Consider the following 27942-nt stretch of genomic DNA (forward strand, 5'->3'; position numbering starts at 1 on the left):
TTCAGACGGCGCTGGAATGATTTAGAACCCTTGTTAACGCTGCTTTATATAAGTCTGTGTTTTTTCTATTTATTTTACCGGGGCTGCGGTTCACTATCTATAACTGTTGCATAAATATGTATTTTCTCTTCGGATGATAAAGTCAGGTCTCCAATTAGTCTCCTCCCTGGTTCTATTTCTGTCCAACATGACCTGTTCCAGAGACGTGAAGACGTGGCACTTTCTCGCTCACCGCTCTAGACGTTTTAGACAGTTCGGTTATAAATGACCAGATGCCCTCGCTTTTGAAAAGCCAGTGTGACTCACACGGCCCACACTGCCTTTATGTAAAGTTACAGTAAACCACTAATAGCCCTCTTGCTGTATAAGTTCACGAAGGACTACATGATCGCTAGCCATTGACAGATCGATGGTGTACGGCAGAGAAGCATGAAGTACTTTGAGCTTAACGAAGGACTTCAAAGCAAAGGCCTCAGCTTGTGTCTGCGTCATCACAACTGTCAGACTCCGAAATAACAAGGAAACTGATTGAGCTGGAAGACCGGTCAATACCAGTTGCATGGCAGAGATTGTGAGACTTGACTCTCGCTGCTATGGAAGTTTTCTGGAAGCTGGTGAAAGGAGAACCCAGGCAGCAACTGATGTCTTATGCAGAAGATTTTAATGTAGACTTGATGCATCAAGGAGACCAGAAGGTGGAACAATATACAAACGCTAACAGAGTAACATGAGCAATTGTCACCTCCAAGTCTGAAGATGTCTCCCACAGCATCCCAGTATATCTCCCTCACCCTGCGTCACCCATTCCAACAGCACATCCATGAAAGGCTGATGTTACATGTAGGTGTTGGCATCCTATTGGATAGTTAAGCCTAAAGTCTGTATTCCTAAATCACATTGTGTCCTTACGTCTTGCCACTGGTGAAATACACAAAAGAGTGGGAGTTGGTGCCTCTCTGTCTGGGAATCTGAGTTAGATATGAAAGTCCATTAGCGTAGACACTACAATGTTCTGTTGGTTGGTCCTTTATCTGTAACCTGACCTTGGGTACTGCTTGGAGAGAGAAAGGAGCATGTGTGGAACCAGGAAGGCCCCCACTCTCCTTATGGTGTACAGATGTAAATTGTAATATACATAATATATCGTGGTATATACAGTATGTGTGAGGATGGTAAATATTCCTCATCACACACTTCTCCCCCGAGGTGAGAGCAGAGGGACCCTTTAAGACGACAGTGATGTGTTAAAGCACGATGACGATCAGCTGCTGAGCATTATCCCATCTGTGTTTCTCTATAGGACATAAAGACATCCTCAAAACAAAAAGATTTGCTGCAGAAAAGTCCTGACACACGAGTGCTGTTTTAGCATTTATAAGCCCGTTGGATTGTGGCACCGTCCTGGCAGGAAACAGCAAAGAAACTTTGTTTGACGACTGCAAATGGACTCAGGTTGATACGAGCAGCTGGCTTGTGTTCATTTTGTTTTAAACTTTAATGGGCATTTGGGTGGATTTTTAATGTTTCTGCAGCATGCCTTTGGCCGGAGGTTTAAAAAAAAATGTATTGCACAAGCGAGACTTAAGTTACACGGTATTAAACATTCATGTGCTGAGCGGTTTTTACGATCCCAGGTGAATTAAGCAGAAGCTGTGCACAGCGTTTTAAAGCTGAATACAAAGTGTTGGCCGGTGCTTGCTCCCGGCTAGTTTAGCCTGCAACGCTATCCCACCATCCCCAAAGTCACGTCTCTGTTACCATAACCAACTCTGAATCATTCATTGTGTATTTGTACTTCATACACTACTATGTAAATGTTGAAGTTTGCAACTGTTTAAAATGGAAAGCAGTGGGCCTGTGCTCATTATCAACAATGAATGATGGCTACTAGCAAAAGCACCGAGAAAGACAAATGAAGGATACTAAAAAGCTATGGGCTGACAGCTGGAGAGGTGTTTGATATCCAATGTGTATTTCCCTGCACTTGATGTGTCCATGTGCTCAAATACCACCAGACCTGCTCCACATTCGCCCACCCTACTTCCTTTACACTCGCGGTAATCTATTACTATGTCTGTGATCATTTATTACCTACGCCAAGGAGGTTATGTTTTTGTATGCATTTGGTTTTTTGTCTGTCTGCTAGTAAATACAAATCCGGATCTAGTGAATTTAAATGTGGTTTCATTCAGGGACTGTTGGGTGTAAGCAGAAGTTAGCTCCCTACTGAGTGACGTTCTACTTTCTAGCTATTTTCCTCTTTTCCATTGCCAACATGTTTATTACTATGTATTACAGATGATCAGTGTTAGATCAGTGTGTCATTCTATTCTACTCTTCCTGCTGTTGTGTTACGAGCTGCTGTTAAATTGTGTCATTTCAGCTCCCTCTACTGTTCATTTGCATGTCCTTGTACTTTTGGATTTATGTTTGACAGGCCTGTAGATGTCAGAGCGTTGGAGTTACAGTCTGCCAACACGACTGCACCAAATGAGACAAGCTTGCTACACTGTGTGAGGTTTGGTGGATGTAACCCAAAATCTGATATTCAGACATACATTGAAAGGGAGAATTTAGAAATTTTGGAAATATTTCATGAACAATAATCACAGAACAAATGTAAGATTTTATCTGGAAAACAAATCCCGACTCAACACAGACATAGCTGACATCAGATCCTGAAGAGAGACACTGACCAGCCACTGTCTGGACATTAAGAGACAAATCCAGAGAAGGTCCCTTTTACAGCAGCAGAGACTAAAACTGAGACATAAAACTAATGCTGCAAAATACAAAGAAGAAAATAGAACTGAAATGATGGAACAAGCAAAACTGTACAACACTCCCACAGTGTCTTAACTTAGAGGATTTGCAGGTTTGCTATGAAGGTCGTCTGGCTTTGGACAAAATGGGACATTTAAAACTTCACCTTGTGCCTTTGGAAAAAAGTGATCAGTATTCTCCCCCAAATTCCTAAAATGTCACTGATCAAATTGAAAAATTAAGAGGTTAATCTGTGATGAAATTAACTGTTAGTGGCAGAACGAGCAGATATTTGTAAAACACAAGTTGTGTGAAATAAATTAAACTAAACTAACTTAGGCTGGACTGATGTTGATCTACACTGCAACATGCACGGCCTTAAACTTAAGGACATCATTTGAACCCATCCTCAACACTCTGTTGCTTTTTTTTTACTAACTTCTTACTGTAACAACTTACCACACTCAGTTTTGTTCTCCTCAAGGCAAGAGATCACTTTTCATACTGCTTTTGGGTTTGGTTTGAACAAACGAGAGAATCTGTTTGTCTTGCACCTCGTTTGCTCATTTAATTAAAAGAAGCAGGGATTTAAAGGACTGATCATTTGCGTAATCCTTTCAGGCCCTCACTTGTGCACGAGCTTAATGTATGGCAATTTATCCCTGAGAGAAAGAGTAGGAAACACCAGAGGAAGGAGAGGAGGGAGGGATGCTGTTGAGACAAGATGTATGGAGGATATTTACTCTGATGTGTTGAGATTCGCAAACAAAGCCCTAAACACACACACACACACACATTACTCTCTGATACCTGATAAGATGCATCACAAACATGTTTTGTATTTATAGCAGCGCTCTAATCTTCCATCTATGTCTCCCTCTCTCTCGCTCCCTCGTCCCTCATCTCAGTCTCCATCTCCTCTCCTCCCTCTCCGCCGCTTCTGTCCTCCTCTTTTCATCTCTGTCACTGTCCTCCAGCTGGCTAGGTGAGATAACTCCTCCACGCCGATATACCTGCTGCTCATTGGCCTGCTGATAGAACACGGGGCACCAATCAAAAACTGCATCATTAGTCGTGGAGAGATCATGAACGGAGGGAGTGTTCTTATCTGGTCTTGTGCACTTTCCTAACCCATCTTACACAGGGGGAGAAGTTAGCCTTCTTCCTTTCTGCTGGTTTAAGGCAACTCTCCTAAAAAACCGACTCCACTGTTCGTCTGCTCCATTTTTCTGAACAGCTAATTCTTCCGTGAATACAGACTAATCAGATTCATTTGAGAGATAAGTCAGCACTCTTACTATAAGTGACAAAGTAAAAAGACACATTCTCTCAGGCCTCTGCATATCAGAGTTAGACGTCTTCCATTCTGTTGGTTTAAGGCTGATTAAAAGTGCCGGGCAGGATTTAATTTGTGTGAATGTGGTGGGTAATTACACTTCAGCCACAAGTTCTACTTGTGGAATAACAATGTCTCGTAGCCCACTCTAGTGCAAACACTTCAACTCATCTTCTGTCAATTTGGATAATGGAAAGTAACTTAAGCTGATGGAAAGTGAGCCTTGAGATGTGTCTAAGCCTGTTAACAGTTCACGAGTTTCCCTTATAGAGCACAGCCAACGCTCTGTATCCAATGAGGGAAACTAGAATAGCACATACCTCCATCATGGCCCAACAGTCCATTAATGAAACCACATTTAAATTCACTAGATCTAGATTTTTATTTGGACCTGCACCCAATTGCCCACACTCATAAATATCAGTCAGATTCTTTCATCAGGATCCATGAATTATTCTCTGAGAAATAAACAAAAATGTGGGAAAACGCCCTACCTCGCAATGTGAAAGAAAGTGAAAAATAGCCCTGGATCCGCCCCCTGATGCACACCACCGTGGTATCCCGACCAGTAGTTTTTGCATAACCTTGTTTACAAACCAACAAACAAACAGACAGGGGTAAAAACCTCCTTTGCAGAGGTACAAATTAAAGAAAGAGGATAATTGATTGTTGAAGGAATAGTTTGACATTTTGGCCGCAGTCGCTTCCTTGACCAGAGTGAAATGGAAACACTGATACAACTCCCATGTGTGAACACTATGAAGCTGCAGCCATTTAGCGGATTAGCTTAGCATATCTTATCATAAAGACTGGACACAAGAAGAGCCTGCCACTGCCCAAAAGGTCACAAAATCCTTCTCCCAGCACCAACGGAGACAAAGAACTGACACATTATCTAGATTTTGAAAAGGGGGAGTCGTGGTTTCACAGGCATTTATTTAATTGTCTATTTCTTGAGAGTGTGTTATTCTATAAATTAAGCGTCCACATATACAGTATGTTTATCCATGTAGGGAAAAAGCAGACCATTTTCATAAGTAAAAACCATGTTAAATCCAAGTTATCCATGTTGACAAGAACATGCAATAATAGACTAATAACATCAAGGTGATAGTGTAGGTTACACTGAAGAGGACACATTATTAATTAGACACAAGATCCTAAATCATGAGCACGATTGTGACTCCTCCTGGGCTCAACAAAGCACCTGGCAATAAATCCATACATTTATAAATTAACCTATTAAAGCACATTTCCCAAAATGTCAAACTATTCAATTAAACCTCCACACTGGCCAATGTGCATTAAACACAAACCCCACAGAGACCTGCGCCTGAATATTAAACATGGTGTGAACTTATTTAGTCACTTTATAAATGTAGAAAGAGAATCCTCATATCCTCTGTAACCTGTTAATTTTTAACATGAATTAAAAAGTATAGAGAAAACGTGCCAACAGATCAAAGCCACGAGTGCGGTGCAAGAAGGACACTGCAGGTTTAGTTTCCATATGAACAACAATAAATGTTCATTTACTTGAAACAACAATATCTGGATCTCTTTGCCCAGTTATTTGAAATACAGGAACATGACATTAGGATTCAAGCTGTTACAGGCAGTTATGATGATATACTGGGGAATGAGCTCGCCCTGGTGGTCACTTAGAGACTGTTCACCTCATTGCGGCGCTCAACCAGAAAAAGTAAAATAGTCCTGTGCTGCCATCCAGTGTTTACACCACATGTGAGCATGACTCTTTACTGTGCACTAACAAAGCCTCCATAACATTTAATGACTATAACAATCATCCATGCATCTTTAGAAACATCTTAGACTGCAAAGTGCTGCCATCCTGCGGCTGACAGCGCCTCAAAGTGTGCGGTCGTTCTTGACACCACTGTTACTCTCCACACTGTCAAACAGCACAGATACTTGATCCCAGGAAAAGGTTTACTGGTCGATTGCCATCCGCTGACAAGCAGCAGGCCGGAAGATTTTTTCCGACAGGTCATTTGGCTGCAGAGTTTGACCTTTGTTGCCGTGCGTCTCCTCTCCGAGCCTCAGATATGCTAACATTCCCAACAGAAAGGTTAATAGGAGGGCTCGGCTCAAATTTAGAGAAGGTCAAAGATTTTCTCCCCCCCTCCTCCCCACATCCCCACAACATTACAAAGAAACAAACCGCTCAAAGGAGACGGGTCTGAAAGGCTGAGTCAGTGAGTGATTTGGAGAGCGCTGAAATATAATTAGCTCCACTGGGCCGACACATATAGGTTAGCCCGGATGATTAGGTGTTGTGTGTAGCATTTAGCGAACCTTTTGTCGAGTTCAAGTGTAACAAGGCAGCATGTGATTATTCATCTTGTTTGTGAGGCCCACGTGCTCAATGGCCGCTTCTCAATGAAGCAGTTCCACACTTCAGCCAGCAGGTGGCGATGCAGGCTTCTTTGCAGAGCACTCACAAGAACGAATGACCTCATCATGACGTGGGGTGTAGTCCAGTAAAACCCAAAGTCATCCAGGAATAAGAAGCAACACATTAACACAGGGATTAATGGGCACCCACTTGCTTGGCTCACTGGATCATTTCAGAGGTTGATGTCATGTTGACTCATCATCTCTATTCTGAGATGAGCCGTCTGCTGTGAGATGCATGTCCTCAGTGGGTTGGCATCAGCAGCCTGTAACTGCACCTCTGAGGGAGACTAAAGAGGGAAGACCAGCAGGCTTCATGATGTCAGGGACGGACCAGGAGCTCCACACATCACATCTTTATTAGAGCCTGATGTAATCAAGAGCCGCTTGATCAGTATGTGACAAATTAATGCTAAAACCACGGTCACACACACTATTAACAGCTAAAATGTTGCCAAATGTTTGTATTGTTCATTTGTTAAATCTTTAATTCTGTGTTTAATCAAATTGTGTTTTTTTTTCTTTATTTCTGTGTCAATGTTAACTATAGCAAAGTAAGAATTTCATTGTGTGGTGTACATTTGACAATAAAATAAATATAATGCAATAACTGTTGTTTAATTATTACTGATAGTGTATATAATACTTATATTGTAATAGGTGGCGATAGAGCTGCAACTATCATTTACTTTCATTTAGTAATCTTTATTATATTTTATTATTTATTCTATTATTATTTATTATAAAAATTAACTGTTTCATTAATAAAACGGCAGAATAGGAAGAAAATATCCCCAATACAAATTCCTAAAGCTCAATGTGATTTGTGAGTGTTTCGTTTGTCGTATCAAGACATAAGTTTACTATCATAGGGGACTAAAGCAGCAAATATTCACATTTGAGAGATTGAGTGAAGTTCATCTTTAATATTTTTTGCTTGAAAATTGTGAAAAAAAGTTTGAGTGAATCTCATGGTCAATTTGGTGTGTCACTGTGGTTTGTTCAGTTTTGTGAAAATGTTAAATTTGAATTTTTTGTATATATACAAAAACCCTTCTAAGGAGAAGCATCTGCTTGGGCTATAAATGCTGTGGTATCCGACAGCAGCCCATTTTATATATTGCTCCATATTAAAAAGAAAACATTACCCATGATTTTTTCCGCATGACTTATAGAAGAACTATACACATTCATATAGAGCAAATACGATTAACTTCATTAAGTTTGAGCATCATGTATAATTGTTTTCATGCTGTTGTGTGTATGTGCGTGTATTCGTCTTGTGTTGTCTGTATGAAGGCCCTTTTAAGGACGAACACTGCAAACAAGCTCAGGCTATAAAAGCTGAGGTATGTGGCATTGGTCCATGCCATGTGCTCGTCCTGGTAAAAATAAACCTTATAATATATAAAGAGACTCTTGTGCAGTGCTATCTTTGTGCGACTCTATTAAATACTCACAACACTTCACATACTGACACCATACTTCGCATTTTGACACTCAGAATTCACAGTGTATGTGGATTCTTGTACTGGTCATTACGATGACAAATGGTCAAAATCGTCCTTTTCTGCCATCTCATGCTGTTTATGCCTACTCAGCAAAAACACTATATGATAATGATAACAATTACCTGAATAATTTAACATAATCTAAATGAGATGATATACATGGCACAGCTGTTTCCTATCTGGGGCTCCTTCCCTCTAGTCTCTTCCCCTGAGAATATTAATATTGATGACAGGGAGGAAGGCTGACCAAGCTCTCAGTAATTCTCTCTCTCTCTCTCTCTCTCTCTCTCTCTCTACCATCTCTCTCTCTACCATCTCTCTCCCTCTGCCTCCCCCTCCCTCCCTCTTATACCCACACCCTGGATGCAGGCAGGCGTGCACACACCGGCAGATTGACTCAGCTTCCGCATCGCTCTCCCTTCTCCATCTCTGCGGCTCTATCCCTCCCTGCTAGCTCTCCTCTCCTGGTGGATTTTTAGCCCAGTGGCTTTGTGGAACACCGGTAAGAAAGACTTGTCCGTGCTTCGGTCTGTCCTTCGTCTGTGGGTGTCTGTGTGTCTGTCTCTGGACTGTGTTTTTCTGGGAGTCAGACAAAGGATTGGGGTGTGGCTGGATGAGGAGAAACTGACTGCTGATGACAGCAGTAGAATGTTTTGAAAGACGAATGCTGCGGCGGATGATGATGATGATGATGATGATGGTTGTGATAAAGAAACAATAGAGCAGATGTTTGGATGAATAGGTTTACGTGTGAATTTAAAAAGATCAGATTCTGACTAGTGTTGTTCATGTCAAGGCTTGGAGGAGGTGGATGCACAGCAGGCACCATTTGCAGCTCAGGGTAATCGAGAAACGATTCGCCATGCCTCTTTCCAAGAAAAGGAAAACCTACGAAATCTGACCATGAGCCCAGTGTGGCTATTTTCTATGTCAAACTGATTTTATTAGGCTCCTTTTTAAATTCAAAGTGGTGAGAATGATTTTACAGCGGCTTGGTTTGCAAATGACCGGCTGCAGGCTAGTGAGGGCTTGTCCCATTTGCACAGCAGCCTCTTTGCCCAGCGGTGGTTCAAACAGGCGTGACCGGCCCAGACTGTGCAAGACAGACGAGTAAAAGACCTGAGGCTAGGTCAGGATTATGACTGCAGAGGAGCCAGTGGAGCATCGCCTCCATCCAGGAGGCTGCAGGGGTGGCTGCAGAGAGAGAAGGAGAGGGAGAGGGAGAGGGCGAGAGAAGGTGGAGAGAGAGAGAGAGAGAGAGAGAGAGAGGATGCAGAGGTAGAGAACAAAGACCTCATTCTAACAGAGAGGGAAAAGCAAAGACAAAAGAATGAAGAGACAGCCTGAAGAAACTAGGCACATGTTAGCTGCATAGCCATTTTGTAGAGAAGATGGAGCATGTGTGGGAGGCAGCCACCACTCACAGGCATCCATGTGGACGTGTCTGAGCTGCACAGGTCGTAGCCACTCCCTTTAAGTGCAGCTGCTTGAAAAAGACCATTTCGATTTCTGACAGCTCTTTTGATCACCTCAACATTTACAGCGCGAATCTAACACAGATTTATACACTCCTTTGTTATTTCATGCTGCATTATCAGAAATATGTCTGACAGGAAAGGTCAAACCCATGTGCTCAGGTATCATTCTCATCTTTCGCAGCCAAAATGTCTGACAAGCCCGATATGACTGAGATCGCCCGTTTCGACAAGGCAAAGCTGAAGAAGACGGAGACAAAAGAGAAAAACCCTCTGCCCACCAAAGAGAGTGAGTGTCCCTCCTGCATTTATGAATGATGTTTAATCCTATAACTCTTTTCCTGTCAGTAGCTCCTCATCACTTCCCGCGCCGCCCCAAGCGACCACATGCTCAGCAAGCAGAGCAGCGAAAAAAGACGCCACATTGCTGCAACATCAGCACGTTGCTGATGTTGCAGCAACCCAGAAATCAGCATCCCCTCCCTCCCTCTCTCCCTCCCTCCCTCCCTCCCTCCCTCCATATTCACTGAACATGTGTCTGCTGACCAACACTATCCTCTTCTCGTCTCTTTCAGCCATCGAGCAAGAGAGGAAAGGCGATGCCACACCTTGACTTCTGAGCACAAGAAGAAAAGAACGCTGAGATGCCACAGCAAAAAAGCACTTTGTTTTGATTATCACAGTATTTCAATCACTTTACTTTGTCTTCAGAAAAAAAAATGGGTGCTGTGGAGCTCCCTGGGGTGCTGTAATGGTATATGGCACCCTCACAAGGGGGCTCTCTTGCCACTCAGCTGGAAAAAAAGCTTTAGCCTGGGTGCTGGTCTTGCACCGTTAGCCTACAGCTAACATGTCTCCCTAAATTGCCAAACTAGGAGGTGGTGTTGTGATGTAGCACAGAAAGAGAGGGAGAGTAAGGCAGGCATCCAGGCTGAAGTGGGGGGTGGGGAGCAATCGGAGTTTAATCATGTGGGATGTTTTCTTAAAAAACTTTTTACTTTTCTTTATGAAATAAATATGAAGACGTGGAACCAGTCGATCCTGTGTATGTCTCTGTCTCCTATATGTCTATGATGTGCAAACTGCAGAACCTATGGCACACACACACACACACACACACACACACACACACACACACACACACACACACACACACACACACACATTAAATAAAAAATTGTGATGATTCATCTAGACTGTTTGCTGCACACGTGTCACATATGGTGTAACACTTTAAGTTTTCACCAGATTTGTGAGGAGAAGTCAAAGCTTAAAACACGAGCAGGGTCCATATTTAATAATGGTTTAATATAATAAGGGTTCGCTACAAACTGTTTTACACCTTAACTATAATAATAATAAAATAATAATGTGCTCCATGAGGATTGGCTAAAATCATACACATAAGCGTATGCATATAAACCTACACATTAATAAATTAACTACATAGCTGTACAATGCAGGTTTCAATTTCTCAAAATCATTATGAAAAGTAGTTTCATCTTCTCTTGTAAAATTGGATCAACAAGGCAGCTAAGAATCGAGCTGCTTAGCTCGTGGGTTTTCACTTGGCATTAGAGCTGGAATGATAACTATGATTCATTATTTGATCATTATTTAATCACCTGTGTTATTTTCTGGCAAGAACTCCAAAGGTACTGTGTTGTCGTATTGAATATTTCTGATTATTCCTGTAAATAAAGTAGCTTTAGGTGTTGAACTGATTTGGACAAGACAGCCAATCTAAAGATGTCACATAGGGCTCATGAGCTACTGGAGTTTTCACTATTTTCTGACATTGTGTTGACCTATTAATCAATTACATATTAATGGAGAACTGCGGATTAACCAGTAGTGAAAACAGTCTCCATTGTAGCCTTTCCCTCGCCATCGTCAATAACTGTATTGTAACAATTATGTCAACATATAATATTAAACAAAACTATCACTGAAAAAAAGCTACACCACCATGGAATAGGAAAAATAATGTATCACTGTGCTTAATAAACTTTTACAGTAAAAATACAGAGATAACATAATAAATACTGATAATACAATAATATGCAGTTTTTAAATTATTTATTACAGCTTATCCATTTATTTTAAATCCAACACCAACAGATCACTCTATACTGATCATTTATGGCCCTGAATCTCCACCTCGCTGCTTGCTGGTGTGACTGACTGGCGTCACCAGACCTGCCACCCTCCCTCCACTCTGTCAAAACTGTCACCTCCTGCGCCTTTACTGCTCCATTTCTCTCACTCCGCGCTGCCATAAATCACGCATCAGCGCACCTCGACGTGTCCGAAATGTCTGTTACAACAATTTAATTAACCTGCATGTTTAACCTCATGTTATTGTAAGCACAGTGTAACTCACAAAAGGGCCTGACCCCCGACGACAGGACTGTCAGGTTTGAGGCTGTGCTGGAATTCACATCATGGAAAAGTGGCATGTAGGTAAAAATCCACATGGAGCGTTTACATTATTAGAACTGATTTTTTTTTAAATGGTGACAATAACATTTACATTAAATTATTATTTTCACAGTTGAGCCATTTTTTTTTCCTGATCACCTTGGAATTAACGATGTGAAAATAAACCTATTTCTTTAAATGCAACCTAACAGCCCACTTGGTGAGAGTTTCGATGTTTAGCGGACCAGTGCAGAAACACGCCCAGCTGCAGAGGCTGCCATTGTTTGCACGTTGTTAGCTCATTTAACCCATTAAAATAGTCACTCAGGGACAAATTATGAAGCGTCCCAGATTGATTTTTAATCGCTCCGTATTATTTGTCGGCCAGGTGATGAGGGGCTCTAGGTTTCAGTCATACCGCAGAGTGAATGTGGGTGATATGTAATTAGTGGGGATTATCCTCACCTCCACTTCAACGCGGACCTCGCCCAGCCCTCCGCCTATTGTCCACGGCGCTGAGTGGAATTGTTGTGTTCAGGGATTTTGAGTGGCTAAATGGGGGATTTGACAAATGTAAGCCATTTAATAAAAAGCTGTAATGTTAATCACTAACGTGTCAAATCATGGTATATGGCAGAAACCGACATGATGACTGGCTGATGATGAGATAATCAGCAGAATTAAACGCTGGATGATCCTGGATTTCTTTTACGCACATGATCAATATGAAAACCAATCTATTCTTGTTTTTAAATTTGAAGTCTGCAAATCAAACCCCATCGTGCACAAACATTTTACAGCGCACCAATAAACCAACTTACTGTTTAATGGCAGAAACATTAAAGCTCTTATGTGTTTATGCTCTTGTAAATTCCAGACTGTTTTCGCACCATGTTGTTTCTTGGGGGAAACATCTATTATCCTATTATCACAACGATGCCAATGTCGCCGATGTGTGAGGGAATATTTACATGACTATATACTGTCAGGCCCTGAAAGACTTTATGGCTTCTCAGTCACCGTCTCTCCCCCCGGGACGCTGGTGCCATTTCCCAAACGCTTCCAACTACACATGAGGCCTCAGTGCTGCATTCAGTGCGCCATGACGCGCAATGCGCGGGCCCGTTTGGAGAAGACAGAGTTATGCAGTGTCTGTGGCCTCTGTGCAAAAGCCAGCTTCACTGAAAATCCTCACATCCTCTCACAACAATTAACTCGAGGCTAATTTTCCAATATACCTTATTAAAATAGTATAATATCGTGTGTCCAGTGTTTGGTGATAGATTTTCAGAGACACAGTGTTGTTTGCCCTTAATAACCTTACAATTAAATGATTGAGGATCTGTTGTATTTGTCCAATATGTTCCCGCATCATCAATATACTCATCCACTAGATATATGTTTCCATTCATGGGGAAATTGTATAAGGCTTAAAGCCTGGGAAAGACAGGTGAATGAATGGGTGAATGAATGAATGAGGGGCTGTTAAACCGTCTGCGTCATTTCTTTGAAGTGCACTTATGCACCGACGGCTCCTATTTGTCTATAGGACGCAGCAATCAATGTCGTCGTTGGCGTATTTTCACAGTGAAACGTTACCTGCAGGACAAATCTGTCAATCAAAGGGGCAAGGCCATATAAATATCATCAGCGTGGGGTCTGGCTACAACTTCAGTTGCCTTCTTCGCTCTTGGCATATTCACATCTGGGATACGAGCAAGCAGGCCTCCGCTTGGAATACAGCTGCTATGGGACCCTTCTATCTCCTCACAGCTGCGGTTCTGTGCATGTGCTGTCACCTTCAGTTTGCATTAGCTTGGTATGTTGTTTTCTTTTGGAAGATTTAATTCAAAATACTACAGTGTAGTGTGTGTGTGCGTGTGTGTTCTGGTGGCATGGTGATCTGGGATAAACCTGGATGTTTTGTTTCCTTTATAGGACGGTGAATAATTTCCTCATGACTGGACCAAAGGTAAATACATTCCCGTCCTTTTTTTTTTAATTTGGCACGTTGTGACTTATAATATCCAGCTCAAATATATCAGGTGCTTTGCAAATGTAGATGCATATTTTTATACAACAACAACTAACAACAGAATTTGCTTTCTCTCTCAAGGCTTTTCTGACCTACGCCAGCAGTGTGCAAGTGGGTGCGCAGAGTGGAATACAGGAGTGTAAACACCAGTTCGCCTTGGAGAGGTGGAACTGCCCAGAGAGCACGCTCCAATTGTCCACACTCAACGGCCTCAGAAGTGGTAAGACATTTTTTATCTGCATATCTGTATCATGTGCATAACATAGTGCTGCGGGGTGGTGCGGTGATGAGTTGAATTCCAGCATCGCGCAGCTTGTCTGATGCGCTCTCGCGTGAAGCTTATCCTTCAATGCACAGACGGTGCTGGAACTCACCGCGCGCTCTAAGCTCCATGGAGAAGAGCCACAAACATTAAGTTAAATTCTCTGCGGAAATACACTGCAGAAACAGCCAAAATACTAAAAAATGGTTATAGAATTCGTCTCCAGAAATGCCTTTACGCATGGTTTACGCGCCTTTTACGCACAGTTTATGAGCAGCTATTTATGGCGACAAATATGATTTGACAGCAATGTGTAACATCGGGGTTTGCTTTCTTTGTCAACTATTGCAGCCACAAGGGAGACTTCTTTTGTACATGCCATCAGCTCGGCCGGAGTGATGTACACGCTCACCAAGAACTGCAGCATGGGGGATTTTGACAACTGTGGCTGCGATGACTCCAGAATTGGACAGACAGGTAATTTCAAGCTGGGTCTGTTTACTGTTAGAAATAATTGTGTGACTTTTTATTTGTTTGAATTGAATAACAGTGTGTATTTCTATTCACCAGGAGGCAGAGGATGGATTTGGGGAGGCTGCAGTGATAATGCGGCGTTTGGTGAGAAGATCTCCAAACAGTTCGTGGACGCGCTGGAAGACGGGCATGACTCGCGCGCAGCAGTCAACCTGCATAACAACGAGGCAGGCAGACTGGTAAGATATGATGTTACTGCTACTGGAGTTTCTTTAACTTGACATTAATTTAATTAATGATGTAGTGAACCTCGGAGGAGGAAAAGTTTTATTTTTGTAATATCGATATAATAAATATCTCATGTTATCAACATTTAGGCACGAGTTTACACACGTAAAGAAAGACAAGAAAGGTTGTGCAAGTCTGATAACTACATTCTCTTCCCTCACTGTCTCTGCAGGCGGTCAAAAGCACAATGAGAAGAGCCTGTAAGTGTCACGGAGTGTCCGGGAGCTGCAGCATCCAGACCTGCTGGATGCAGCTGGCCGACTTCAGAGAGGTTGGGAACTATCTGAAGATGAAGCACGAGAACGCAAAGAAACTGGAGATGGACAAGAAGCCCGCGAGGGCTGGGAACAGCGCGGACAACCGAGGAGCCATCACGCACGGTTTTCGCGGAATCCCACGCACGGAGCTCATCTACCAGGAGGATTCCCCGGACTACTGCGTCAAGAACAGGAGCGTGGGCTTCCAGGGCACCGAGGGGCGGGAGTGTCTGAAGGGCAACCAGAACATGTCCCAGTGGGAGAGGAAGAGCTGCCGCAGGCTGTGCTACGAATGCGGCCTGCGGGTGGTGGAGAAGCGCATCGAGGTCGTCAGCAGCTGCAACTGCAAGTTCCACTGGTGCTGCACGGTGAGGTGCGAGAAATGCACGCAAACTGTTACCAAATATTACTGCGCGCGTAAAGAAAGCGGGAAGAAACCACATAATAAAACGAGGCGCAGGCCCCGTGGGCGCAGGCAGTGATCGCCATTTGTTACAGAGACTTCTGAGTCAATGTGCTCATCACTTTTCCGCTCTCACAACATTATTGACACCAATAAGCTTTGTACAGATTTATAATAATGTTATTTTCAACTATCACATTGCTGAAGCCTTTTAATGCACTTTATCTGTAATGAATTGATCCTGTATATAAATCTAATTATGTATCATGAGAGAAAAACTTCCTAACTGGTTTATGTTGGTGCTTGGGGGTCATTTCTCGGATTTGTTGCGTTTGTCTTTTGTGATGTCTAAAACTTCTAATATTTTGTAGGCCTATGTACTTAAAATGAAATAAATATTTTTGTAATATGTTTGACTCCGTCTGGTATTTCAGTGATTCCGTTATTTGTGTATTAGTGCCCTGGTGCCATATCCTACAGGGGTAGAAAATAAACTGTCCCCTATAACGCCACCCTTTGAAGTGCGCATAAAGGCGTTTCCTGAACCCGTCAGCCAATCAGCTTCCTCGGACCAAGAGCGAGAAAGCACAAGAGTCCCATTTGTCCTTCATTCATTAAGAGAGAAAGTTTCTCAGCGCAGGGTCAAAATAACTGGATCTCTCTGCTTTTGAGGGCCAACAGATGAAAATGGTGCAATTATTACTTTGGCTGATTGCTCTTTTATGCAAAATTTGTCCAGGACACACTTGGTAAGATACTTTCTTATTTGCTTGCATCTTTTATATATGTTGTTTGAGCTGAATGTGGGCTGATCCTTTTTTATCCTCTATCTCCATCGTCTCAGGGTGGCCAGTAACTTTCTTATGACGGGCCCTAAGGTAAATAGAGAATTGTTATTATGCTGGAAGGTTGAGGGTAACAATTCTAAATGTGTTTCGATCATAAAATAAAAACGGTCACTGCCTCCCCTGCAGGCCTATCTGACCTACGCCAGGAGCGTGCAGGTGGGCGCTCTGAGCGGGATTGAGGAGTGCAAGCAACAGTTTGCGTGGGATAAATGGAACTGTCCGGACAGCGCCACGCAGCTCAAAGGCCTGAGACGCGGTAGGTTGAGAAAATTAATTTCCAGTAAATATGGAAGGTGATTGGTGAGCTGTGTTTGCACGTCAGTAAGTTAAAGGAAAAAAAACAAACATTCGTGCGTAAAATGTGTCTTATTGTTTGGATAATACACAGGAAACATGTACAGTAGTACAGTAGGTTATGGAAACACTAACATTGGCTGAATACGGTCCCATTAATATGAATGTAGGTACATTACAGATCTGCATCACATTAATTAGACAATAAGACCATTAGAAATGTGTGTATTTTTAAGACAAAGTTGCAGTAACAGTATTTGCTATGCTTGCAAAACAAATTAATTATTTTTTTTAATAGTAATCTAATTAATTAAAGTTTAACATGTCTTTGACCTTCATTCGATAAATATATGACTGTTCATTTCCCCTCACTGACAGCCACCAGAGAGACTTCCTTCATCCACGCCATCAGTGCAGCAGGGGTCATGTACACACTGACCAGGAACTGCAGCCTGGGAGACCTGGACAACTGTGGCTGTGATGTGTCAAAGAACGGAAAAATTGGTGAGGATTAAAGCCCATATTAATCAGAATAATTCAAATGTATCGAGCATGTTTAAACACAATTTTGTTTGTGATAATTGTATGCATTTCAGTTTGTGCTATGTTCTATGGGGTTTTAAGTTGGTGATTTGATTTCCAGTGATATTATTGTGTGTGTTCAGGTGGTCGTGGCTGGTTGTGGGGTGGCTGCAGTGATAACGTGGATTTCGGGGAGAGGGTTTCCAAACAGTACGTGGATGCGCAGGAGACAGGTCAGGACTCCAGAGCTGCTGTCAACCTGCACAACAACGAGGCCGGACGACTGGTGAGTTACACTTACACACACACACAAACACCACAATCACTCATCTGACACTGCAAAGTTTGAAGTTGTCTGCAGTCATTTGATTTAGTGTCTCTGATTTCCTACAGGCTGTGAAGGCAACAATGAAGCGCATCTGCAGGTGTCATGGCATGTCCGAGAGCTGCAGTGTCCAAACCTGCTGGACGCAGCTGTCAGATTTCAGAGAGACCGGCAACTACTTGAAGATGAAGCACAGTCAGGCCCAGAAGCTGGACATCGACAAGAAGCGCATAAGGGCCGGCAACAGCGCGGACAGCCGCGGGGCCATCGTGGACGCGTTCGGCAGCATCGACAAGACGGAGCTCATCTACCTGGAGGACTCCCCGGACTACTGCAGGAGGAACGTGAGCCTGGGCCTGTATGGCACCGAGGGCCGGGAGTGCCTGCAGCACGGGGACGGGCTGACCCAGTGGGAGAGGAGGAGCTGCCGCCGGTTGTGCCATGAGTGCGGCCTGAGGGTGGAGGAGAGGCGCACGGAGGTGGTGAGCAGCTGCAACTGCAAATTCCACTGGTGCTGCAAGGTGAACTGTGAGGACTGCTCCCAGGTCATGGTGAAACATGTGTGCGCCCGGAGGGAGGCTGGGGACGGACACGGCTACAGACGGAGACACCGTGGACCCAAATGAACAAAACATAAATCCTATGAATGCGTTTTATACGTTACAGTTGTTTAACCTCTGTTTGCACTTTTTCTATCATTTTTTTCCATGTCCACTTGTATAAAGACTTGAGTTTCTATTTATGAACACTTTATATAAATAAATAAAAAAAATCTAAAACAAGAGTCCTGAGTGCAACGTTTCATTCCAGTCGACAGGAATTATTTTACTTAATAAATCCCGCATGCACACAACTCGTCTGTTAGAATAAGAATGGACTGAATACACTTAACAGAGGATTACATGGATAAACATGGTGCATTTCACACCTTCACCAAGGTGTTGATCCAGGGTTGATCCACCACTACCACTTTGATGTCAATGTGTATTGATTTCATTCAAAAGAGCAGCAAAGCTTTGAAAGACAAATTAGGGGAAGTATTTCCACCTTCCAGTTGGAGGGTATTTGGCCTGATAATCCGCAGACGCGGTCACATCCCACAGGCAAATGCAAATCACAACACATCAAAGCTGGAGGGGGAAACACATTGACAAACTGTCACAGGAAAAAAATGCCCAAACAGCAAAAAAACAGGGTCTTACTGAGGTCCAGTTATTACACTGTATATCCAAGGGAAACAAGCCTGACTCACATTCCATGGATGGGGTTTATTTTCTAATCTTATAATTTGCAGGGAATTAGGTCTGAGAGAAGCCTCCTCTCCGCCCACCATCTGTGTCTGAAGGAGCCATTCATTCCCCCTCCTACTATCCCCTCTACCCCCTGTATCTCCCAAAAATCTTACTCTCAGCTGGACGTGTCATAAATCTGTCACTGACTCAGCTAAATGAGTGATGGCATGGATATTGCCTTCATCAGGGGGTCCATGCCTTGGGGGGGGGCGGGGGGGGGGTCTAACAGACAAGGGGGGAGGGGGCTGGTTACAAGTCTTTACAGATCAGTTACTGTGGAAGCAGTAAACAACAAGCTAAAGTGAGAGATTACAGCATGAACTAGAATTGCACTCTATAGATCACATACCTCTACCAATGCAGAACAATGCCCAATAGTAAATATAAAGAAAGAAATATCATATATTGTCTGTATTGGTCTGTATAGTATAACAAAGGCACCATGCGGGAGCCTGTTACAGCAGCTCCTGTTGAGCTCAATAATTTCCCAATTTGGGATAAATAAAGTACATCTATCTTTTTATATAGACAGAATTAGTCTCATAACATATATATAATAAAAGAGAAAAAAATATTGCTGGATCTAATCCTTGATGCACATTCACACCAAAATAGGCCTATTCTCTAAATACACCAAGTTTGATGGAAATCGATAAGTAAGTAAGAAACAAACAGGGCACAGGGGAAAACATAACCTTTGTGATTTAGGTGACCAAATTATACATCATCTTGAGACACCATATTGAGAACTGAAGCATCGATAAAGTCAGAGAAGTCCTGTTTGGGCATAGTGACTCAGAGTGCATACATCCACCAAGGCCCAAGAGTAAATTCAATAAAGCTGCACCAAATCTCACACACTCACAGATAAGTTCCCTAAATGTGCCTCATTTGTTTCACCACATCCATCTGCAACGTTTTGCAACAATCCATCCAATAGACTGACAAAAAACCCCGGAAAATTACACCACATAACCTTTGGTGTAATTACAGCATAGAATGGTTCATATCTCAGCCAAGGCCGAGCAATCCCACACGAGTGTCTCGGTCTTATAGTAGAAAGTTGAAAGAAAAAAGGTCTGGTAACAGTATTTGATTTATTTGTTGTAAAACAGTTAAAGAATCAGTATCCACACCAAAATGTAATTGGTTCTTCCCAGGCCCCCATCCAGCCAACATGGGTGGAAATCAATTCAGTCGTTTTTGCCTAATCCTGCTAACAAATAAACAAACAATCGAACAAGAACAAAAACAAACGCGACACAACCACTGTTATCATTTCATTATAGATCTGGAGTCAACACATCCCTAAGAATAAAAGCAACAATTTGGTCGAGGAAGCTCCAGTTGGGTCAATACTGCTTGTGGTCTTTAAAAGATGACATCAGTCCACAAGCACTTGTTTAAGAAAACACATGAACTGTATAAGAAACACACCAAACTCCTACTAAACGATGAGTAGAGGGGTGAATGTATTTTGAAGGAGCAGGTAACACTCTCACAGACCCTCACTCCCATCCTTCTCCATTTGTCTGTTTGCTCCTGGGGACGTCCTGTATTTCCCATGCTATCCTGCTGTGTGTTAATGAAGGTTTAGCTCCACTGGAGGCCCCTCACCGCTCCGCCCCTTATCTCTGCTCTCCACTGGGTACATTATTGGTTCCATATTGGCCCCATATGATGCAAGTGAGATGACCACATCTGTTGTGTCATTAATTTCTGCTGAAAAAAAAACAGTTTCCTAAAAAGTAGAGACATTTAACAGTAACAGTTCTTTAGGCAACATTTTATAAAATGTTCTGCTGCTTAATATTATAGTTTTAGGATTATTTAAACCTAAAAGTGGCTTTACAGTGATACCATAATGTTCAGGCCTCCACTACAGAGGCAGGATTGTTGTCTTCCATTGGGGGTATGTTTCCCAATCAGGACAGAAGAGGAAAACAGTGGGAGGGTGGATGATCGCCTACAAGGACCCCCCAGGAGGAGTCATGTATTCACCCAGACATGCCTGGGGGTCTTGGGGGGATCTGAGCGTGATTGATCATCCCCTCTTCCCCTCTCCCCTCCTCTCTCACCTGGGTGTGAGATGCCAAGAGGCCTGACACGGGACAGGCTGCGGCTGGGACACAAGATCTGACGCGGCCTCCAATGTCGCCTTGCTACGAATTAGAATAAGAAGCGCGTTTGAAATCACAACACCACTCAGAAAAGCAGTAGACTCAGCAGAGCAGACTCCACACAACCACCACAGCTTTGCGCATGTGGTTGCATATCCATGTGAAAGGAAACCATGTTTAGATAGACATTCTTTGCAGAGTGCGCACACACTTTCATACATGGTGCATAACACGATAACACAACACAAGTGTGATTATGTAGAGAGCAGTGAGGTCGCTCTAAACTTAGCTTTTATAAAGATATGTTCAAGACTACAAGATGAACAGTTTTTTTAGCCTGCAGCAAAACAAAAAAAGGCCCCGCTGTCAAGAAGACCCTCGTTTTTTCTTTATATGAAAGAAAGCAAGAGTTTAAACAATGTTCCCTCTGAAGAGGAGGTGATGCAATGGAATCCACAAAGTCTCGCTGACTACAAGACAGTGAGTAGAAAAGATGTTTCAAATCGAGACATATCTAACTAGAATGTCACTCAGTGGAGGCCAACAATCCCCTAGAATTCAATCAAATTGCACCAAATTACACACACACACACACACACACACACACACACACACACACACACACACACACACACACACACACACACACACACACACACACACACACACACACACACACACACACACACACACACACACACACACACACACACACACACACACACACACACACACACACTTTTTTTCTCCATCAAGATCAATTAATTATTCCCTGGGAAAACTGTGACAATGATGAAAATCGGCCAATTTTACAATATTAAAGAAACTGAAAAAAATATTCCTGGATCTGCCCCCTGATCTGAATCCATACAAATATTTACTGGGTTCTTTTCTGACATAACAAATCCGTGGAAATCCATTCAGTTGTATTTGTGTAATCTTGCTTATAAACAAACATACATATGAACCAACTAACAAACAAACAAACAAACAGACAGGGGTGAAAACATTGCCTCCCTAGCAGAGAAAATAAAATCCCAGTTTTGTGGTTTAATCTTTTAAAACATTCATCTTAAACAGTCCCGTACAACATGTCTTCTCTAAGTGTCTGACATCTGGTGACCCCAGCTTAAATTTCCAGGCTGTGACAAAGTACTGATGAAAGGAGACAGAAGAGGAGTTAAGGGTAAGTCTATCTAAACTTATTTCTTCAAACATGTTTAAACTTGTTATTCTACGATTGTAATTCAGTGGTTTCTTCTATTTTTTTAATAATATTATAATCTGCATTATGCAGCAAATACCTGTGGGTGACCTTCATGTGTTCTTTGTGAGTCTACCTAAAAATATGTTTATACCATTGATACCAAACAGTTTTATAACAACAAATATTGAATAACCAATCAGCCAATGTCTGAAGGCATAAAGGTTCATTGTGAACATATGGATGACATTACAGACATGGTTGTTTCTAGTCTTTGGTTTTGTATAATAGGCACTGGGCTGCCAGAGTGGTACTGTCATAATTAATAATTGTATCTAATGTTCTTAATGGTCGAGAATAAATACCAAGATCCAACATGAAATCAACAAAAACGAGCACAACTATAGGACATATTCATATTTATTCACATGTATATTTTGTTCAGAAAAGCACAAAGGTCTCCACAACACAGCAAAGAAGACTTAAATCCAACTATGCCACTGAAATACAATTTTTGTACTGTGTATTTTACAGTATTTGTAAAGGATGAAGAAGTTTAGGAGTTTGTAAGTAAAAAGCTACAACTATTATTAAACTGGCCATTTATTTGTATAAACTCAACACATTTTTAAATTGCAAATTAAAGTTAAATATTGCTCTGTATGCAACAAAATGAATTATTAACAAACCGCATTCTATGATAGTTGCCTTCACGCTCATCACTTGTGCTGAGGACAATAATATCGATGCTAATGACTACGAGCAGGAAGAAGAGGAAGATGACTACTTGAAGCCACCTCGCCCCCTAAGAGAAGCCTGACATCAGGGCTTTCCCTCCAGACGTAACAGAAAGAAATCACGGTGGTGTGCACAAAGAACTGCAGTCATATGAAGGAACATCTCTGTAGATCTGCTGCTTTTCACTTCCAAACCAGACCCAGTGTGCATTTTGCCAATTTATTTGTTGTGTGCAAGAGGATCCAGTTCATGAAACATCCTCTGCTGAAAGGACTTCAAAACATCCAAATCCTCTCCTGCCAGGAATAAACTTTTTTTTAGCAGAAGCTGTGTATTGAAGGTAATAATGCTCTTTGGATTTGTTCTCAGCTCAGATATTTGGTTTGGTTGCGTTAACACCAGCCAGTCAGTTCCATCTGCATGTTGACAGGAGCAAGAAGCCTGGACAACCAGACCAAACCATTAAAAAAAGAAAGACCCTTTAAACTTAAGTAGATGCTGCTAATTATGTTGTGTTTGAAACAGATAAACAACTAAATCTTCTCAATATCACCACATTTCTGTTTCACACAATCCATGGTTTCCACAAGAGGGCAGCGCTGTCAAGGCTACTAGCTCAAACAAGGCCCTCCAAACCCAGAGACATGTCTAACTGGCCATTTAAACAATTTATGACTCAAGCAAGCAATGCATCCTGGGTAATGCAAATATGCAAGTTTGTAAATATCTTTTTTTAAGTTTTCAATATTGCTGTATTTTAGTTATTCATCTGTCTGCTACCAGATCAAATAAACTCATTCCACCTTCTGCAGTGCCAACACAACCTGCTATGATGAACAATTCAATATCAGGAGCAAAACCAGGTGAGAATCAAAAGCTGAACCACAATTTCTATGTATAGTTCGCTTACAGAAGAGTATACAGGATTGTTAAGGGTGAACTTGACTGTGCAATCACATGTTAAGCATTTGCGCAAAGGAAACAACAGATGGCGACGTTGTACAGAGACGTAGACGAGCCCTTTTATTGGCTGTGTGAGAAATCAAGAGACGGCATTTTATTCCCTGGGCTGAGTAACAAAGAATATCTGAGTAACATTTCTTATACAACAGCAACTTTTTAAAAACACATTTCTGTATTTCAGAGACAACCTTGGAGTTGTTTTAGTCCTTACTATGAATGATTTATGCTTCATCCAGGGTTTGGGTTCCAGTTGGAGAGGTGAGCAGACATCAAGCTGGAGTTGCTTTCAGAGAGTTGAACAAGGTCAGGAGCTGCCTCCCACAGTCTCACATAGCTCATCCTTCTTCTGCAGCAGAATCACAAACCTACACATATACACAAATGTGCTGTTGGGACCACAACTGATTGTGTGTGTGTGTGTGTGAATGTGTATCTGGGGCAGAGCATTTGTGGTTAGGGAGAGCTCTAAAGGCTCTGCTAAAATCCCCCTGAAGTCAAGGTTTACAACATTAAAATCCGTAACCAAGAGAATCCCACTCCTTTGGCACTGGCCTCAACAACAAAAAAGTAATTGTGAAAAATTTACTGTGTATCTACATTGTTAGAATGAGGGGAAAATGCCAGTGAGTTCAAAGTAAACTTTAAAGTTCATATGTTGTGAAATAGCCTCGAAGAGCGTTTGATGCAGACTTGCTGCGCTGCGTCATTAGGCCCCTGTCATCTCTTTTTGTATGCCGTGCTGCAGAGTTTCCCTGGGGTGCAGGAGATGATTACCCATCACACACCCGCACACGCACACGCACACACACATACTCATACACCGCTGCTGCTCACTGATGCCACAGACCGGATCTCTAAGGCGCAGAGCCAATGTAGTCTGCTGCACCCTGCGGGACTCTGACCAGCACCAGCCCTAATGTGGGTGTTTGTGTGTTGTAGTGTTTCCGTTTGCTAATTTGTGCACATGCATATATGTGCCCTGTTCGGAAACCTTTTTAAGAATATCCCCCAAAAAATGTCTAAATCGTAAAAGGTTGTTGTTATTTGGGGTATTTTTGGGTAAATAGAACTACAGAAAAAGAAAGGCTTTTTACGCAGGTGATGATCTGTATAATCTATGAAACTATGTCCTCCTGACACACAACATTACCTCTGTTCTTCATGCTTCAGTTTCAGGTCAAGCTGGCAGCCGCTGCTTCGGTGCCGCCTGGTTTTTTCAGACAAGGCAGCTTGTCAGGAGAGCCAACACAAACGATCAGATCACACTGCTTCAGCTGGGTTTTCACTGCAGGCGGAAAACAAAGATCATGTTTTACAATGCTGTCACTTCTCAGATGCCCAAAAGGCACATTGCAAAACATATAAGGTTTTGCAATGTGATTATAAACATCAATGATTATAGCACTCAACAGCAAACAGCCTGAAAGAAACACGTGCTACATAATCTTTTTGTTGTGTTCTATCATATTTTGTTTGTTTTATCCGTCTCTGCTTATATTTTAAAACAAGAAACCTATATTTGCTGACCATTTCTTGACCAGGTCTCCCTGGCAGAAGAGGTATGCATCTCAATGGGACCTATATTGTTACTGTACTTATGTCAGATTATATGTTTGACTTAAATAAAGGATAAATAAATTGAATTAAGTATGCTGCGTTCCTCTGAATTTCTTCAGTTATTTCAAAGAGAAAATATGTGTGACTGATACACAATACATCATTGGGATATTGGTAATGTATATTATTTCCCTGAAACCATCAATTGTGCTTCTGTATCCAAAAGTAATCTGCCAGTTTCATCCTGCAAACTAACTGAAAGTAAAACAAGCAGCAACAGATACACTGGTAACTGTCAGAGAACTCCTTGTATTGTTTTGTCTCAGTACAAGTGAGAAGATGTATCTCTTTTGTAAAAACTGCCAAGACAATAAACTGTGAAGAAGAGACAAAGCATGAAGTGTCACAGTAAATCTAATCCTTCCCTTTAAAAAGTTGTATTTTGGACCAAGCTCTGGTGTTTGTTTCCAGCCTGTGAGTTCAAAGTGAGTGCACAGTTATAATTACGACAACATGATAAGAAGATTGCTCTGACTGCCTCTTTGCCCACATCTGTCCCCCATGGCAAAAAAAAAAAGAAGTTGCAACATCACACCTCACATCAAATGGCATGATGGAAAGCAACGAGTGTTAAATCCTACAGTTACTCCTATCTACCCATCAGCAGGGTGCGATCTGACAGACATCATGTAGCATCATGTACGTCTGCGCCACTGACACCTACAAGAAAAGGCTAAGCTGCGCAGCTGTACAATAACTCACTTTTGACTATCATGTTTCAGATCTGGGATAACATCATACGCTTTGCATATTTGTAAATCATCACGGTCATCTGACTGACAATGTTATAAAGGGCGTGGATGGGGATAAAACAGTTTATACATACATGCCAGTTGATTCATACAGTTAGACATGGAGTCCAGCCCTTTCAGTATGATTTCCACATCGATGTAGGCGGAGGAGGGAGCTTGTTCTCTGGTTTTCTCCGTGTTTTCCATCTGAAAAATAATCACACAAGAACAAAACAGGTAAAAACGCAATTACAATAAACATTAAACTGCATAAAAAAGGTCAAACATTCAAATTTTAAGTCAAATATACAATAAAAGGGACATTAGCAAGGTAAAAGTAGAGGTCTATCTAAAAAAACAACAGTCCACAGTCGTAATTTTATGTTTTTTATTTATTCACTTTAACAAGGTGCATAAATCAAATGACTTAGTTACTTAACATCAACTGTTTGTAAATCAAAATACTACAGTCTACATTACTGAATAAAACGTGTTTTTTTAAATATACATTTATTTGAATGTAGTCAGAAGCAGTTACATCGAACTTCCTGCTTCCCCCTTAACAATAAGATCGCCACAGCAATTACAATATTTACTTGAACAAAACACAATAACATTTGAATCCAATTCTGCTTTGACAGCTTCACTCCCTTTGTCTCAGTTCAGTTCAGCAGTGAGCTGGAGAACAACATCAGATCTGAGCCCGGTCCTCCAGCTCGGGCTCCTGGCTCCGGTCTCCGCACACAGCGGCTCTGCAGCGGTGATACGCCTCCTCCTGCCCCCGCAGGAGGGCCCCCAGCTCGGGGCTGGTCCGCAGGGCCACCAGGTCGTAGGCCATCCAGGTCAACTGCACTGCAGGTGGACGACATCAATGCGAAGACTCGTCAAATACACCCGAATCCCCGTAACACGACACGGAGGCTCACGCTGACGCTGCGGTGAAAGCAGCGAGTCACTCACCTGACATGTTTTCAACGCATTCTGTCATCTTCTCTAAATCGTTGTTCAGCTCCAACACGTCGTCCTTGTCCGCCTGAAGACGCTCGGGGGATGAGTCGGCCATCTAAATTACAAGCCGACATGTTTTATTTTGTATCAAGCCGTCAGTCCATTAAACAGGCTACTAACGAGCTAATCGAAGCTAGCTGACAGCGCCGCTGATTAGCCGACAGTGACGGGTGAGGGCAGCCGTCTGTTAGCTATGGGGGCTAGCATTGGAAGCTAATCTAAACTTCGGAGTTTAACCGATTAAACGTTGAACCACCAAGAACCACCCGCGTCCCCATGTACAGGCTGGAGTTTGTATGAACAGCCAGGGAGGCGACGGGTTGTTATTTCATTCAAAAGTTCATCCAAACTTACGTTACAAAGCTTTTCTTCGGAGAAACGGTCAAATCTGTGGAGCGGGGAGTTCTCGCGAGAACCTGAGGGAAATCACCGACGTGTTGCGCGTTCTCTATTTCAACTGTAACCGGATGTAACGTGTCGTGATTTCAACGCAACTGTTTAAATCCATTCACCCACAACCAGGACTGTTTAGAGGTAAGAAACACTGTATTGGCAATAATATTATGATCAAAATGTATTATTTCTTATCGGCTAACATGTGGAATTCTGTAAAAATATTATCTAACATATATGCAAGTTT

General features: G+C 42.2%; 4 protein-coding genes across 4 annotated transcripts; 3 read left to right on the forward strand and 1 right to left on the reverse strand.

Moving 5' to 3' along the window:
- Positions 1-8366: 8366 nt before the first annotated feature.
- On the forward strand, positions 8367-10298 carry tmsb2 (thymosin beta 2). Its single transcript, XM_034598205.1, has 3 exons — positions 8367-8527; positions 9685-9789; positions 10076-10298. Exons 2-3 carry the CDS (start codon positions 9690-9692, stop codon positions 10111-10113), a joined length of 138 nt encoding a protein of 45 aa, XP_034454096.1. The 5' UTR covers positions 8367-8527; positions 9685-9689; the 3' UTR covers positions 10114-10298.
- A 3479-nt stretch (positions 10299-13777) lies between these two features.
- Positions 13778-15914, forward strand: LOC117769342 (protein Wnt-8a-like). The gene is made up of 5 exons (XM_034598202.1): positions 13778-13893; positions 14038-14176; positions 14570-14695; positions 14789-14931; positions 15153-15914. The coding sequence occupies exons 1-5, from the start codon at positions 13840-13842 to the stop codon at positions 15717-15719; spliced, it is 1029 nt and encodes a 342-aa protein (XP_034454093.1). The 5' UTR covers positions 13778-13839; the 3' UTR covers positions 15720-15914.
- Positions 15915-16429: 515 nt separating this feature from the next.
- LOC117769343 (protein Wnt-8-like) lies at positions 16430-19129 on the forward strand. Its single transcript, XM_034598203.1, has 5 exons — positions 16430-16518; positions 16615-16744; positions 17161-17286; positions 17448-17590; positions 17698-19129. The coding sequence occupies exons 1-5, from the start codon at positions 16504-16506 to the stop codon at positions 18253-18255; spliced, it is 972 nt and encodes a 323-aa protein (XP_034454094.1). The 5' UTR covers positions 16430-16503; the 3' UTR covers positions 18256-19129.
- Positions 19130-26768: 7639 nt separating this feature from the next.
- syce3 (synaptonemal complex central element protein 3) lies at positions 26769-27805 on the reverse strand. The gene is made up of 3 exons (XM_034598204.1): positions 27657-27805; positions 27255-27357; positions 26769-27146 (listed from the first exon to the last, which is right to left on the reverse strand). Exons 2-3 carry the CDS (start codon positions 27355-27357, stop codon positions 26986-26988), a joined length of 264 nt encoding a protein of 87 aa, XP_034454095.1. The 5' UTR covers positions 27657-27805; the 3' UTR covers positions 26769-26985.
- Positions 27806-27942: the final 137 nt, after the last annotated feature.

Source organism: Hippoglossus hippoglossus, chromosome 10 (genome assembly GCF_009819705.1).
Source record: "Hippoglossus hippoglossus isolate fHipHip1 chromosome 10, fHipHip1.pri, whole genome shotgun sequence".
In the NCBI taxonomy this organism is placed as follows: domain Eukaryota; kingdom Metazoa; phylum Chordata; class Actinopteri; order Pleuronectiformes; family Pleuronectidae; genus Hippoglossus; species Hippoglossus hippoglossus.